Source organism: Sciurus carolinensis, chromosome 15 (genome assembly GCF_902686445.1).
Source record: "Sciurus carolinensis chromosome 15, mSciCar1.2, whole genome shotgun sequence".
NCBI classification, from domain to species: domain Eukaryota; kingdom Metazoa; phylum Chordata; class Mammalia; order Rodentia; family Sciuridae; genus Sciurus; species Sciurus carolinensis.
The window spans coordinates 32,210,172-32,226,868 of NC_062227.1; the positions used below are offsets into that span (position 1 = coordinate 32,210,172).

Sequence of the window (16,697 nt, forward strand, 5' to 3'; positions counted from 1 at the left end):
GGGTGGCATCCCCATCCTCACTTCCTGCAGCCCCCACCTCCAGGTAGGCCCGCCCCTTCCCTCATAGCCAATGGGGCGCGCCGCATCACGGGGAGGCAACTCCAGTAACCCGCCCCTTCACCACCTCGGGCGTGAGCTGGGCTTTCGACCCCCTTTTTACCCGACCTCGCGCATGCGCATTCTCACTGGGCCGTGAAGGGACGCTTAGAGATCGGTTTTCGTCTCCTTTCTTTCCTCAATCTCGCGACTCTCCTAAACCTTTACCACCCTTTATTGCTAAGGATCCCCTTCCCAGTCACTCAGAGAAGGTGCTGCTCCGGCCTTGAGTGCGGCAGTACCCGGATGTGGAGCCGCTCTCGCCCGGCGGGGACTCTGTGGCGGGGCGGAGCGCGGCGGCGTGCGCGGGGGCAGAGAGAAGGGGGCCCCTGGGCCCGGGTGCTCGCCGGACGCCGGGAGGTACCACCGCTGCCTACGGGGGAGGAGGCGGCGCCGGCGCTCGGGCGCCCACCCCGGAGCGAGGGGTCGGGGGAGAGTAAAGGCCAGCATTTCGGCTTGCCCCCCGCCGCCCTCGCCGTCCCCTCCGGGCGAGCCTCCCCCGGCCCTCTGCGCTCCCCGCGCTCCCGGCCGGGGGAGAGCGAGGTTTCCTGGCGGCCGTCGCTGTAGCCCGGCCGGGGAGCCCGGAGGAAGCGGGAGAGTCCCCGCCCACGGCCCCCTCCCCTCTGTCTGCTCGCCGCCGCCGCCTCCGAGCCACAGCGGGCCGGACTCCAGTCCGAGCGGGGGGCGCGGCGGCGACGGCTGGGCAGCGGCTGTGGACTCCCCGGGGACCGCGCCGCCGCCCCCGTGAGTTATTCCCACGTCCCCCGGGGCTCGCTGCCGCCCCCGCCGGCGCCGAGAGTCCGGCCCGGGCCCAATTCTCTCACGGGCCCTCCGGCGGCAGCGGCGGCGGCAGCGGCGGAGCCCACCGCCCGGGCCCCGATGAGTAACTCGCGCAATAACCGGGTGATGGTAGAAGGGGTCGGGGCCCGGGTAGTGCGCGGCCCAGATTGGAAGTGGGGGAAGCAGGACGGCGGAGAGGGCCATGTGGGCACCGTCCGGAGCTTCGAGAGCCCCGAGGAGGTGGTGGTGGTGTGGGACAACGGCACCGCTGCCAACTACCGCTGCTCCGGGGCCTACGACCTGCGCATCCTGGACAGCGCGCCCACTGGTAAGTCATCGACACCTGGCGGGGCCTGCTCGCTTTGGGGAAGGGGCCAGGCTCCTATGGGCATCGGGGCCGCCTCCCTCGACTGGAGTGAACCGAAAGGGGAGAGCCACATGGAATTTTAGTTCTCTACAGGGTAAACAAAAACTAGCCGAAAAGACCCCCTTTCAAGGGAAGTAATGGCAGTTCCATCACCAGGATGCTTTCAAGCCTGCAAGACACAAAGCACCGAGAAGACAACAGACACAGTTCCCCTCCTCCTCCTGTAGGGATGGGGTCTGGAGAGGCCTGTCTAATAAGCCATTGAAATTAATCAGCCATCAAGTAATAACTGTTTGAAGGGAGGCTTGCCTTGCCATATGGTGCTGAGTTGCCAAGGGGCCGTTCGTGCTTCCTATTTGTGGTGATAGCTTTTTTTGTTGTTGTTGCCCACTGTGACACAGAATGACTTGAAGTTGAGTCGTCGAATGATACCTATTTGGAACTCTCTGAAATGATTTTTTCCTAAATTTTTTTAACTTTTTATGTTTGTATCAATAGAGGGAAAAATAGTGTGAGCTCTTGAACAACTTTGTATTAAATACTTCTTTTAGGTGATTTGGAAACACCTGATTTCCTGGTTTGTTAGCATCCCCTCTCAGTAAGGTGATGTCAGGTTCTCACTCATTCACTTAGGGAGTTGGTGCCCTTCTTGATTCACTACATTATAGGGATCTTCTTGTTATTGACTAATTTTTTAATATGATAAACTGAAGGCTTGCTCTCACAAAATAAATACCTGCTTTATTTTAATCTAATTCATTTTCACAGATTTATCCTTGGTGATTGTATTCAGTAGAAAATTTTAAATTGGATACTTATCAGAATTTCTAAATGAGCTGCTTCTAAGATATTATGATTGAATTTGACAAAGCCTAACAAAATTGTTTATTTATTTATTTATTTAGTGCTGGGGATTGAACCCAGGGCCTCACACATGCTGGCCAGCATTTTACCATTGAGCTATATACCCAACCTTGCCTGACAAATCTTGAAATGAGCTCATAGTTTTTGCTGGCAGCAATTAAAAAAAAAAGCAGTAATAGAAATTAACAAGTCAATTCAGTTTTTGCACAGGTAATTTATAAAATTGTTTGTTAACCAGCCTTTTATATACCACAAAGGATCTGTGTGCATGACCAAAAGAAAATAAAATGATTCAACAGTGCAAAAAGAGGTAGTCATGGTTCTGTTTCTTGTGTATTCTTACAGAATACACCATGTATTGTAAACATAGATATGAATATACTGAAAATACAAATCTATTCGCCTTAATACACATGGTCTTAAATTTTATTTACTCTTGAGTGTGTGCTTTTTGGCTTAATACTACATTGATAATTGTGCCTTGTTAGCGTGTTTGTGTAGGTCTACCTTGTTCTTTTATGGCTGCATAGTATTCCAGTGACTGCAGAAATTTGTTTAACCAGTACTTTATTTAAAGGTGTTTGTATTAGGACTTGTTACTGAAAATGATGCAGTGAATAAGATTCTGTAAATTTATCTTTGCATATGTGCTAAGTACTTCGGAAGTAGAATTGTTGCATCAAAGCATGCACATACAGGCTGGGGAGATAGCTCAGTCGGTAGAGTGCTTGCCTTGCAAGCACAAGGCCCTGGGTTCGATCCCCAGCACTGCAAAAAAAAAAAGGGTGGGGGGGGAAGCATGCACATATTTAAACTTTTTCTTTCTTTTTTTTTTTTGGTGGTGGGGAGCGTACGGGGGATTGAATTCAGGGGCTCTTGACCACTGAGCCACATCCCCAGCCCTATTTTGTATTTTATTTAGAGACAGGTTCTCACTAAGTTACTTAGAACCTCACTTTCACTGAGGCTTGGCTTTGAACTTGAGATCATCCTGCTTCAGCCTCCCAAGCCTCTGGGATTACAGAACTGGGCTTTTTTTTTTTTTTTTTTTTTTTTTTTTTTTAATATATATATATATTTTTAGTTGTTGATGAACCTTTATTTTTATTTATTTATAGTGGTACTGAGAATTGAACCCAGTGCCTCACAGGTACCAGACAGGTGCTCTACCACTGAGCCACAAACCCAGTCCCGGGCTTTTGATAGATGTTGACTAACTACATTGTGCAGACATTTTACACTTTATAGTCCCAGTAACATATGCCTGTTTCTGCATACTTTTAAATTTTGTCATGTTAGTTTATGCTGAAGTCTGACCACAACTCAATAATTAGGAGGAATTCTTGGGATCAGTAATTGTAGGTTTTGGGGGAAATTTGAATATATTTCTCGGATAAATGTAAAGTTTAACAGACCCTGAGCTGGGCACAGTGCCTGTTATCCCAACTGAAGCAGGACTGCAAGTTTGAAGCCAGTCTCAGCAACATAGTGAGACCTTGTCTCAGAAAAAAAATAAAAAGGGCTGGGAATGTGACTCAGTGGTAAAGTGTCCCTGGGTTCAATCCCCAGTATGACTGCCCACCCCCCCAAAAAAAAACCCAAATAGTACTCCAAAACATACCCTGAACTATAGTTATCCTTTTTATCATCTGTGATGTATATATTCAAAATTCTTTTTTCTAGTTTTATGAAATTATATAGCACATTATCATTGTTGATAGTCATACTCCCAATGTAATAGAATACCAGAACTTATTTTTATTACCTTCTGTAGTGACTTTTGTGTGTGTGTGGGGGGGTGGGTACTGGGGATTAAATCCAGAGATACTACCACTGAGCACATCCCCATCCCTTATTTACTAATTTTTTATTTTGAGACAGGGTCTCACTAAATTGATCTTTATGCCTTAGCCTTTTGGTTACTGGGATTGTAGGCATGGGCCCTTGCCTGTCTTATGGTGATTTTTTTCCCCCTACTTTTTAAAAAATATTTTTATTTTAGTTATAGGTGGACATAATACCTTTATTTTATTTTTATGTGTTATTGAGGATGGAACCCAGGGCCTCACACATGCTAGGCAAGTGCTCCACCACTGAGCCACAACCCAGCCCCACCCCCACTTTTTTTTAATTGGTGCATTATAGTTGTACCTAATGATGGGATTTGTTGTTACATGTTCATATGTGCACCTGACATAATGTAATTTGACCAATATCTATAGTGATTTTTGGAGGGATGCTAATGTTGCCTGTGTTTTGTAGAAGGAAGTGTTACCTGTCTTATTAATGATTTCATTATCTTTATATAGGTGTTTTTCATAGGTAACTGTTTTAGAATTTTAGTTTAATTTATGAGATAATTTTACACTTTGTTATATGTAGCAGTTCATCTTTTTTTTTTTTTTTTTTTTTTTTTTTTTTGCGGTGCTGGAGATTGAACCCAGGACCTTGTGTTTGACAGGCAAGCACCCTACAAACTGAGCTATATCTCTTAATAACTTATTTTTTTTGGTGCTGGGGATTGAACCACGGACCTCGAATATATTCTACCACTGAGGTATGTCCCAGCCTTTAGCAAGCATTTTAGAAGTGCTTCTAGATGCAGATGGCCATCCTTCATGTGAAATGTATTTTAGTTTTTATGGTTTAATTTCATCAGGATTTTTATTATTAAAGGATTGAACAAATCATAAGTTCTTGCTTCTGGTTTTGCCCCAGGACTATAATACTACTTCCAGTGTTTTTTTTTTTTTTCTTCTTCAAAATATTTAATTATTAATATCCCTTGACATTTAATTACATTCTGCAAGATTTACTCTATGTATTATATTTAATACTTGATATTTATTTACATAATAGTTGAACTTAAAACTTCATAATGTTAGTGTCTTACTATGATTATTAAAACCAGGAAATTAGCAGTAATACAGTAGTACTGACCTATATGCCTTATGCAGCTTTATCAGTTGTTCCACTAATGTTCCTTCTGTGGTTCAGAATTATACATTGTATTTAGTAGTCTTTAGTCTGGTCCAGTTTCTCCTTTTGTCTTTTATGATCTAGACATTGGCCAGTAATCACATTTGTCCCTCAAATTAGGTTTGTCTCATGTTTCAATTCAGATTATGTATTTTGGACAAGAGTACCATAGAAATGGTGTTTTGTCCTTCTTAGTGAATCTGACCAGGAGGTATATGTTATTCATTTAGCTCATTAATAAGAGTGTTAACTTGGCTGTCACCAGCAGGTTTATCCCCTGTTGGCTTCTGTACTTTTCAGTGCAATGTCAATGTGAAGGAGGTAAATAATTTAGTGTGTTACTCTACAATATATTTTTTGGGTGGGTACTGGAGTCTTGAACTTGTGATCCTCCTGCCTCAGTCTCCCAGGTTGCTGGGATTACAGGTGTGTGCCACTGCACCCAGCTGACATTTTTGAACTAGATAGGATAACTCTATTGTAGGTGTGTCCTGTGCTTTGTAGGCTGACATTCCTGGTCTCTGCCTGTGATGCAGTAGCACCTGCTCCCTTATGATAACTCATAATGTCTAGACGTTGACAAAGGTCCCCTGGCCAGGACAAAATTGGTTTAGGGATATGTAAGTGTGTAGTAAATGTATGCCAAAAACATAAAGATAAATACCATATTCAGGGGAATGGATATCTTTATTGTGAAGGGAGTGAAGTACAATTGGCAGAAGTAAAGTAGGGACTTTATTTTGGTCATGCTCAGTCTTAAACTGGATGGTGGGTTCATTGGTGTTTGTTATATTTTTATGTATTTTACATGTTATAGTTAATTACAGAAACAAACAAAAAAAGGACTTGGTGTTATGGTGTTTACCAGAAGAACTGTGGTTGCCTTTGTATTCATTTTTATTTTTTGGTTGAGGTACTGGGAATTGAAATCAGGGGTACTCTATCACTTAGCTACATTCTTGGCCCTTTTATTTTATTTTTAAAATTTTTTTGAGACATTGTCTCACCAAGTTGCTGAGGTTGACCTGAAATTATAGTCATGCCACTGCACCCAACTGATTATTCATTTTTTGTGCTCTACTTATATCCACATTGAAGGAACAGAAATTTTATTGCAGAATGTTTGGGAATTAAGAAATGCACAACCTTCAACATAAAATTTGTTGGAACTTTTCTAAGGGTTAAAGATTCTGGAATGATTGGGTCATTTTGAATCTTTCTCTTATCCCCTTACCACATGTTGGAGATTTTAATCTGGGAGTTGTACATGGGTCTGAAATATTTTGGTATGTCTGTTTTTTCTTTCAGGAGATACATTTTTAAATTTATGTTCTGGGATAGTTGAACTTTACAAAGAGGAACATTTGGTATATGTTTGAATGATAAAACTTGCATTTTGTATCCAGATACTTTTGATTAAATTGTAGTCAGCAAGAAGGTTGTGGAAATATATGGGTTATTATTTAATTAGTTTGATGTTAATTTTGTGAAGTCTATAATCAAGTAGGCATAGTTGACATTGTATCATTTAGATACTAATTTACATGATTTGGGGAAAATGTTTTTACTTGTGCTAGTTTTGTAATCACTTGACTACAGTATTATATTGTTACCAAAGAGAATTGAAAATATTTGTATTTCCTATAAGGTTCTTTGTGTTATTCTTGGTATGTATAACAAAAACTTATAGGTAAAGAAAATCAAGTTTATTCTAGGCAAGCACTCTAGCCCTTAAAATGTTTACTCAAAATTAGCTTCCAGTTGTAGTTGGTACAACGTGTTTTAGGGGCAACTCTTCATCTTTTATTTCCTTTCCTAGCAAAGACTGTTTCTCAGGTCACATGTGGAAAAACTATTCAGTTGAAGGTTTCAAAGTGCTGACTCTGGTTGACCAGTGGGAGTGGGGAAGGAAATGGATTAATAATTCTCACTTTTTCCTTTTTTAATTTGTTTCTAGATCTGTAGTAGAAAAGGATATTGTCAGAGAATAGAGCATTAGGTTAAAATAGGACTTGAGGGAACAATGGGGAAAGGGTGCCAGACCAGCAAAGGTTGAAATATTATGAGAGATTTCTTGCTAATGGCCTCTATAAGGAAAACTTTATTTTTGTGAGGATCCTGCTGATTTTAAAGATGTTTATAAAAGAACTTTTATTTTTTATTTCTGTCTGCTAATAATGTTTTAAGTAATGATCCATTTATTTATTTATTCATAGTGGGGATTGAACCCAGGGCCTCAAGCATGCTAGACTACCACTAGATTACAGCTTGATTGAGCACCTCATTAAATCAAGTAGTAGACCTGTATGTTAGTACTTCTCAAACTTTAGTAAACACAGATATCCTGGGGACCTTTTAAAATGCAGCTTCTGATTCAGTAGGTCTGTGATTCTACAAGAGTATTTTTAATAAGCTTCTAGGTAATGAACATATTACTCATGGACACACTTCGAATAGCAGGCAGGATATTAAGTGACTATTTGTCTACTTGAGATGCTCAAGCTCTCTGTTTTTATTTCTCCCCACAGATTTCAAACCTTGATTTATTGTTAGAATAATATATGTTTCTAAAAGTAGACTGGTAGTCTGGGAGAAGAGTGTACACAAAGAAATAAAGTTAGGCGGGTGTGATGACACATACCTGTAATCCCACTTACTGGGGATGCTAAGGCAGCAGGATCACAGGCTAGCCTCAGCAACTTAGTGAGACTCATTCTCAAATAAAAAGTAAAAGGAACTGGGTATATTTTTCAGTGGTAGAGCACTTGCCTAGCATGCATAAGGCCCTGGTTTCAATCCCCAGGATCCCAACCCACCTCACAAAAGGAACATATAACAGTTTTCTGATATATGTATTTTTTCACAAGTGTAGTACTATCTTACTATATGTTTATGGTAGTATACTTATAGCCTTATCCACAAAATTTGCTTTTTCAAAGAGTTTTTGACTCATTTGATCTGAGGTTAGAGAGGTAATTATCCTAAAATAACAAAAGGTGACTCAGGCTCCCTCAGATTAAACTGTCTAGTCACAAAGCTTGTGAATGGCAGAAAGTAGGGATGAACACCTAGTTCATTGCTTTTCTCCTTTGTCATGCTTCCACTTAAAGTTCAGTAGTTCAGAAATTATCACTATACTTTTCCTGTGGGAAAATTGATTATAAAATTTAAATAACCAGTTTAGAAATGAAATGTCCAGTGCTTGTGATTATCTTTTCTTTTTTCCTTCCTTTTTTTTTTTTGTACAACTGAGATTTTATTGTATAGTTGTGCCTTGGTATCTTCAGGGGATTGATTCCAGGAACTCCTGAAGATACCAAAATCCAAGGATACTCAAGTCTCTCATATAAAATGAAGCAATATTTTCATATAATCTATACATGTTCTTCTGTATATTTTAAGTAATCTGTAGGTTACTTACAATATCTAATTGCAAAGTAAATCCTGTGTAAATAGTTGTTATACTTTTTATTTAGGGAATAACAACAAGGAAAAAGTCTGTACATGTTCAGTACAGACATGGGTTTTTTAAATAATATTTTCATTCAATGGGTGAATACAGAAGGCTGACGGTAGTTTTGTGCTTATTTCTACTTGATAAATGTTTTGTTTGCCTTATAAATAATTTTACTCCTTATATAGTAAAAGTGACAATTATTTTTATACCTTAAACACTCTACTTGTAGAGAAATATATATGTATACTCATCTCTCCTTTGACAAAGGTACGTTAAATGTGTTCTTCAGCATTCTTTTTTAAAAATTTTTTTTAGTTATTGATGGACCTTTATTTTTAATTTATTTATATGTGGGGCTGAGAATAGAACCCATTGCCTCACACATGCTAGGCAAGTGCTCTACCACTGAGCCACAATCCCAGCCCCTCAGCATTCTTTTTATTTTTTCCCATTATTTCTGTCTTAGGTATCTTTCTGTGATAGCGCATACCAATATTTTACTCTTTTTAGTAGGAACAGGGTATTTAATAGTTAAAAATGTTTTATTTAATCATTCTCTTTTACATTGTTTCCTTTTTTGTCATTTTATTTTATTTATTTATTTTTGTGGTACTGGGGATTGAATCAGGGACCTCACACATCCTAGAGGGCAAGCACTCTACCACTGAATTACATTCCCAGCCCCTTTCTGGTAATTTTAACAATGCTGCAACAAGCATTCTTATATGTGCATATATGTGTGTGTGTATATATATATCTTTGGGTACACTTTTTTCCTTCTGTGTTTTTGCAGTATTGGGAATTGAACCTGGGACTCTTTACCATTGAGCTACATCCTCAGCCCTTTTTATTTTTTTATTTTTTATTCTGAGACTGGGTCTCACTAAATTGCTGAGGCTGGCCTCAAACTTGTGATCCTCCTTGCCTCAGCCTCCTGTCGGGGTTTCCGGGACCCCCATCCTTGGGCACGGTCAAGATGGTGCCTGGCGCTGAGCCAAAAGCGGCCAGCTATACAGTAAACAACCAGCAAATTCCAATGATTGGCTAGTTAACGATGTGATTAGAGCATGCCCCCCTCGTGTACCTATTCTATGCCTGCAGCTATCCTCGCGTTTACCTCGTGTGCTCTCCCCTGATTGGTTGAAGTGTATATAAGCTTGATGGGTGGGGGAGTAGAGAGAAGCTGAGAGTAGGAAGAAGCTGAGAGTAGGAGTAGAAGCGAGGAAGAAGAGTGCGAGCGAGGGCGAGAGCCGAGTGGGAGAAGCGGAGCGGCCGAAGCAGGTGTGAGCCGAGCGGGAGAAGCGGAGCGACCGGAGCAGGCGAGAGTTAAGCAGAGGGAAAGAGAGCGAGAGAAAGAAAAGAGAGAAAGGGATAGAAAAGAGGGAAAGAAAGGAAGACTGTGCACAATAAACTTCCAAAGCTTCAGATGTTTGTCGTGTCTCTCTCTGCGAGCAGAGGGAACGATAGCCTCCCAAGTCACTGGAATTTTAGACCCGTGGGGATCACAGATGCATGTTTACTATGCCTGGTTTGTGTTTAATTTCTATGTTAATTTATTATAGGAATTTCTCTTATAAATGACATGATTAAATACTGTCTATGCTGATTTTGAAATTAATTCTTTTTTAATAGAAGAATTTAAAGATGTGATGGGAGAGTTATAGATTTTGGGGAGATACTGTCAAAGACATTTTCTTTCTTTTTTTAAAAATTTTTTTCTTAGTTGTAGCTGGACTCAATATCTTTGTTTTATTCCTCTGTGGTGCTGAGGATCGAACCCAGTGCCTCACGTGTGCTAGGCAGGTGCTCTACTACTGAGCCACAACCCCAGTCCCAGAGACATTTTCTTAATGCAAATGAAATATTGGTTGGAGCCAAGCATGGTGGTGCATGCCTGTAATCTCAGTGGAAGGCAGGAGAATTGTTAAGTTTGTGGCCAACCTCAGCAACATATCAAGGCCCTAAGCAATTTAGTGAGACCCTGTCTTAAAATAAAAAAATAAAAAGGGTTGAGGATGTGACTCAGTGGTAAAGTGCCCCTGGGTTCAATGCCCAGTACATCTTATCATGAAAAAAAAAATGTTTGGAAGTAGATGGTGTTTTCTTTCTTACATTGTTGAAATTAAAAAGATCTTTTTGACATTTAAAATGAAACTCTTTGAAATTAAATATTAGACTTATTAACATGATGTCCTAAATATGTTATTATTCTTTAGACATGTTAAATTGGGGGAGGGGTACCCCTGCTAGAATGAAGCACTCAAAAGGTAAAGTTTGTAATCAGACCCACCTGGATTTGAATTTGAGCCTGCCATTTACTAATCTGTGACTTCAGGCAAGAGCCTTGTTTTCTTCATCTATAAGACAGAAAAAATAAGGCCTATTTTAGGAGTCTGAAAGGTTAAATAAAAATGTATGTACAGCACCAAACTTAGTGGCTGGTATTATTAATAACAACAATCCTATTTTTATTAATTTAGAATTTCTCAAGATTCAGGAATGTAGAATATACCAACCAGCTGGTAGGTCACAAAGGTCTTGCCCTCATTAAGAATTTTAATTACAGTTGAGACTATTTTTAAACAAGTTAAGTAATTTGATGGTTCAGGAAGAATAAAGATGAATACTCAAGATGGTTAACCCACATTAATCTGTAATACTTTTTATCACGTGATTTGGGTTAAAGTTTTTTTTTTTTTTTTTTTTTTTTTTTTTTTTTTTTTTTTTTTTGCAGTGTGGATGATTGATCCCAGGGCCTTGCACTTGCTTAGGCAAGTGCTCTATCACTGAGCTAAAATCCCAGCCCTATGGTTAAAAGTCAGTGAATCTATAAATCAGAAATAGAATTCTTGGTTGGTCGAATAACATAAAATTACGCCACAGTAACTAATTAAATTTGAATAAGGGTAAATGAATTATAAATTCTTTTTTCTTTTTGGTACCAGGGATTGGTCCAGGGGCACTTAACCATTGAGTCATATCCCTAGTCCTTTTTTATTTTTTATTGAGTCAGGGTTTCACTAAGTTGCCTAGAACCTCACTAAGTTGCTGAGGCTGGCTTTGAACTTGTGATCCTCCTGCCTCACCCTTCTGAGCCAATGGGATTATAGGCATGTGCCTTCATGACCAGTAGAAATTCTTTTTAATGTTAGGTGGAATCTTTTAATTTGGGCAAGAATTTTTGTGGATTAGCTAGGCCACATACTAGTCTACTGAATATTTTTTACTTTTATTTTTTGTGCTACCAGGGATTGGACCCTGAGCTATCTACCACTGAGCTTTATTCCAGACCCTTTTTTTTTTTAATTATTTTTTTAGTTGTCAATGGACTTTTATTTTATTTATTTCCATGTGGTGCTGAGAATCAAACCCAGTGCCTCACACATGCTAGGCAAGTGCTCCACCACTGAGCCACAACCCCAGCCCATATTCCAGACCTTTTTTTATTTTATTTTTGAGGCAAGCTTTTGCTAAATTGCCCAGGCTGGCCTTGAACTTATAGTCTACTGCTGTAGCCTCCCCAGTAGCTGGGATTATAGGTATGTGCCACTGTGCTCAACTGTTTTTATTTTTTAAAAGCTTTAAAATTTATCATACAATATTTTATATATCTTAAGTAGATAAGTCGGTAATATTAACAAATATTACTCTTAGAAACTAAGCACTACTAAGTGTCATGTCTTTCTATGTAAACAGTATGTAGTACTATATTTGTTATACTGTGTTCTTCTGTAATTTAAAAATATTCAGCATATGATTGAAGGATTCTTCCTTGTTGAATTTTGTGGCTGTCAAACATTCATTTTAGGTATTCTGTTGTATACCTAATATGTAGCCATTTTCTTGTTAATGAGCAATTAGGTTGACTTTTTTCTTTTGCTGTTAAATAATTGCTAATTTAGACAGTCTTGTTCCATATTGAAGTGCTTAATATACTGAACTGTTGAGAACGCTAGTTTTCTGTCATCTTTTGTATGGGGAAATGTTTTGAAAGGCTGAATAGTTTATTATTTACATGTATAAAGTAAGAATAGAAATTGGGATGGGGTCTATAGGGAAATTTAATATTTTCCTTTAAATACTGCTTTGAATTTGAGCTTTTCTGGCTTTCTCAAGAACTTACGGTTATTGATCTTGAGTAGCATGCTTTACTGTTTTTATAAAAGTTTGCAACACAAAGACTTCAGCTATGTAAATTCTCTTAAGTTACTGAACTTCAGAGAGATGCCATTAAAACTTAGAGCAGATGGTCATTTGAGTTTTAATAGAGTGAGTCAAAAACTATTATCAGGTAGTTCATTTATTGGTGGCAGATGTCTTCATAAGAAAAGAGCATTAACTACCTCTCTAGGGTAATACATGAGGTAATATGGCATTCTGTAGCAAGAAGTGTGTTTTTTTAAAAAAAAATTCTTTTAGTTGGATACAGTACCTTTATTTTTATTTAGTTTTTTTTTAATGTTTTTTAGAATCAAACCCAGTGCCTCACTCGTGCTAGGCGAAGCGCTCTACCACTGAACCACAACTCCAGCCCAAGAAGTGTGTTTTGAAATGAAAAATTTTTTTTTCTTCTTTCTTTTTTCAGGACTGGAGATTTAACCCAGAGGCACTTAACCACTGAGCCACATCCCTAGCTCTTTTTATTTTTTATTTTGAGACAGGGTCTTGCTAAGTTGCTGAGTCCGGTCTCAGACTTATGATCCTCCTGTCTCAGCTTCCCAAGTTACTGGGATTTCAGGCGTGCACCACCACACTCGGCTTGAAATTAAAATTTAAGGTGTAAGTCTCCTCAGGGTTAATGGTTTTATGAGAATGAATTTGGTAAATGTAGTTGGGGGGAAAATACTACCTACCATAAGAGGTCAGTAAAATTTTGACCTTGTTATTTAATGCCCTTTTCCTGTTTTATGTTCTCTTTAAATGTTAACTTTTAAAGTCAGTTGCATTCTCATTAAAAATTCTATAGTGCTCATATTGGTAGTGGAGTGGGTTGCTTTGTTTACCTTTTTCCAATTCTGAGGGATAGTCTGTTTCACAGCTGTTCAATGGCTTTGTTGGCATTTGAACTGTGGGATCCAAGAAAGGATTTGGATGTGCTTTTGTGTGCATTAATGGTTTTCCTGAAGTATTCTTTAAAACCATGAATTGTAGAATTTTTTTTAACCAGTTGTCATTGTGTGTTTAAATGGCTCCTTTTTTTTTTTTTTTTTTAACGTTTACATAGGGCAATGATGTTTATTTTTTTTCCCTTCCCCCCCACCCCTCCCATTCCTATTTTCCCTCTATACAGTCCTTCTTTCCTTCATTCTTACTGCTCTCCTTATCCCTAACCCTAAACCTAACCCTAAATAAATGGCTCCTTTTAAAGAAAGCCTGTACATCATTTATGAGCTCATGAATGTTATGTTATTGTACTTTGTGGAAAATGAACTTAGAGATGAAAAATATGTAAATAGGATAGTAGTTGCAAACAATTTTTATTTTTTTCTGTCTTGTGGGGAGGTGGGTATATATTTTCCCTATGCGCTTTCCTTAACCAAGTCTCATCTGAAGAGCTGCACAGTTAGTTCAGGATATACCTCTAAGTGCATATTGGATACTGACTTTGTTAGTCCATTTTACTTTTTTTGTAAAGTAACAAAATTGGAGACCTATTTTAGACCTTGTTCAGGAACTTAACCATTGTGTGGACATTTACTGGTAGCAGTGGTTGATACTAATTCTGATACTTTGGATCACCTTTCCTGTGGTAAAACAGATAATATAGCTATTAGATGCTAACATCAGACATTGTGGCATGAGGAGTATACTTATGTTTTCATAAGCATGACATAACTCCGTGTAAGGATTTAAAAAGTAAGAATATAAGTAGCAACTGTATACCCTATTAGTAAAATGATTTGAAAGTTGATTTCTGTAAATACTTGCGTAGGTCCCTCATGTTTTTGTTTTTCTTTTTCAATTTTAAGTGATACGCACATTATCTCTGATGCTTATATTTTATTTTATTTTTTTGGGTGCTGGGGATCGAACCCAGGGCCTTGTGCTTACAAAGCAAGCACTCTACCGACTGAGCTATCTCCCCAGCCCCATATATTTTAAGTGCTCCTATTCACCTAGGTGCTCCTTAGAATTAAAAAATTAAGAATTAGAAAATTTGGAAAACCACAAGGTGCAGTGCCATCAGCATGTTTTGGGAATTATCTTTCTAGTGTTTCTGTTGTCTATTATGTCTTTTATTTTTTTTTTTGGCAAAAATGTTATACTTTAATTCCTTGCAAACTACTTGATAAAATGATAATAGATTTACCATGTCAGCAGTATGTTTTCTATAACATGTTTAAATTGCATGAATTTTCCTCTATGGATTAACATAGCCCCATATTTTCAACATCATTAAGTTATATTTTTGTCTTTACTACATGCAATTGAGTATTTTTGGACATACCTTTAAAAATTTTTTGAAGGCAGGGTCAAAGACTCCTAAGTCATTTGAAACACTTTGCAAGGGTTTTCTATGAGGTTGTGTCAATTTTTATTTTTCAGGGATATCTGACTGGCTTTCTTGACATATCTTCAACATACACTGAAGTAGTATATTTAATTGGTGTTTTGTTTGTGGTGCTGGAGATCCAACTAGGGACTCGTTTGTTCTAGGCAAATGCTCTATGAATGAGCTGCATCTTCAGCCCTCTTGTATTTTTTTTAAAGTATAAAATTAACAGAATGATTGTAATAGACATTTAAACAATTCAAAAGCATGAAGAACAAAATGTGAAATTGTGTACCCCAGCCATTATCGGGAATTTGTCATGTGTTTTCATATTGATCTCTCGTTATCTACCATGTATATGTGTGCCCACTTGGCATGCGTGTGACTTCTGATGTTTGTTTCATGCTTACAAATACTTTCTTTAAAATTGTAAAATATGCTGTTTAACTTTTTGCAGCACTTTGTGGCTTTTTAAAAAAATATATTTAGCCTTTGTTTTATCTTGAATTTATTTTTGGTACATTGTATTGTAGGGAACTATAGTTTAACAAGCATCAAAAAATTTTTTCAACTTGCTTTGTTCTGATTACAATGGTCACATAACAGATCACCCAAAAACTGAGTGGTATAAAACAATCTATGTGCTCATGACTTCTGTGGGTCAGCAGTTTTGGAAATGGCATGGGGAGGAATGGCTTGTTGATACTGCACAATATTTGGACCCTCAGCTGGAAGACTCAAACAGCTAGGGGACTGGTATAGCCAGGGTTCCTCAGGCATTTTTAACTATGGTTCTTCTCCATGTGATCTCTCTGTGATGACTTTTCAGTGTGGCTAGACTTACCATGCGCTGGCTCTCAGCTTCTAGCACACATAGGGTGTGAATCTTGAGGGGGAGAGAGTAGAAGACAGATATGGACAAATAAATGGCATCTGCATTAGTTTTCATTAGTTTTAAGAAGTCACATACTGTCACTTCCTCTGCACTCTATTGATTGAAGCAATTAGGAATGTCTACCTAGGTCCAATGGAGAGAGAAGCGGACCCATCTGTTGATGATGGGGTGTCATTTGGTGTCTCCTAAAAATAAGCACATGGGATGGGTTATAAATCAGCATGATCATCTTTGAAAATACAACCAGGCATACCTTGCCTCCCTTTTAAACATACACTCCGTTTTCTAGGACTATAGTTTATGTATAATGCATATAAAAGCAGGGGTATATGTTTATTTCACTATTCTGTCAATTTTAAAACATAAAGTCTATTGTGATTCTTGATATTTAAAAATTGCAGTTTTATGAAAATTCAAAACCCATTTTAATAATTCTGCATCCAACGGTTATGATAGTTCTTAATTTGTTGATAGGTTTCAGAATTTACCTAGACATTTATCTTTTTGTAAACTAGAGCAATTTTTTTACTTAATTTTGTATTTCTGTTGGAAGTAATAGTTGTAGAAATAATTATAGAATTATTGTTCAAAATGGACATTCTATGGAATTGATTACATAATGATTTAAAGCAAAATATAGTAAATTTTTACTAACCTAAGGGATGAGTATGGATGTTTAATCCAGTTTGTGGATTATTTGGATACTTTAATTTTTTTTTTTTAAAGCTGGAGTTGTGACTCAGTGGTAAAGTGCTTGTCTAGCATG

At 38.4% G+C, this 16,697-nt stretch overlaps 1 protein-coding gene across 1 annotated transcript in view; it reads left to right on the plus strand.

Moving 5' to 3' along the window:
- The first annotated feature begins 246 nt into the window (after positions 1-246).
- The window catches only part of Mib1 (MIB E3 ubiquitin protein ligase 1), a 126,649-nt gene continuing 110,198 nt past the window's right edge, over positions 247-16,697 (plus strand). Inside the window, 1 exon segment of the mRNA XM_047526253.1 lies at positions 247-1,204. Coding sequence (XP_047382209.1) covers positions 976-1,204 — 229 coding nt within the window. The 5' untranslated portion in view covers positions 247-975.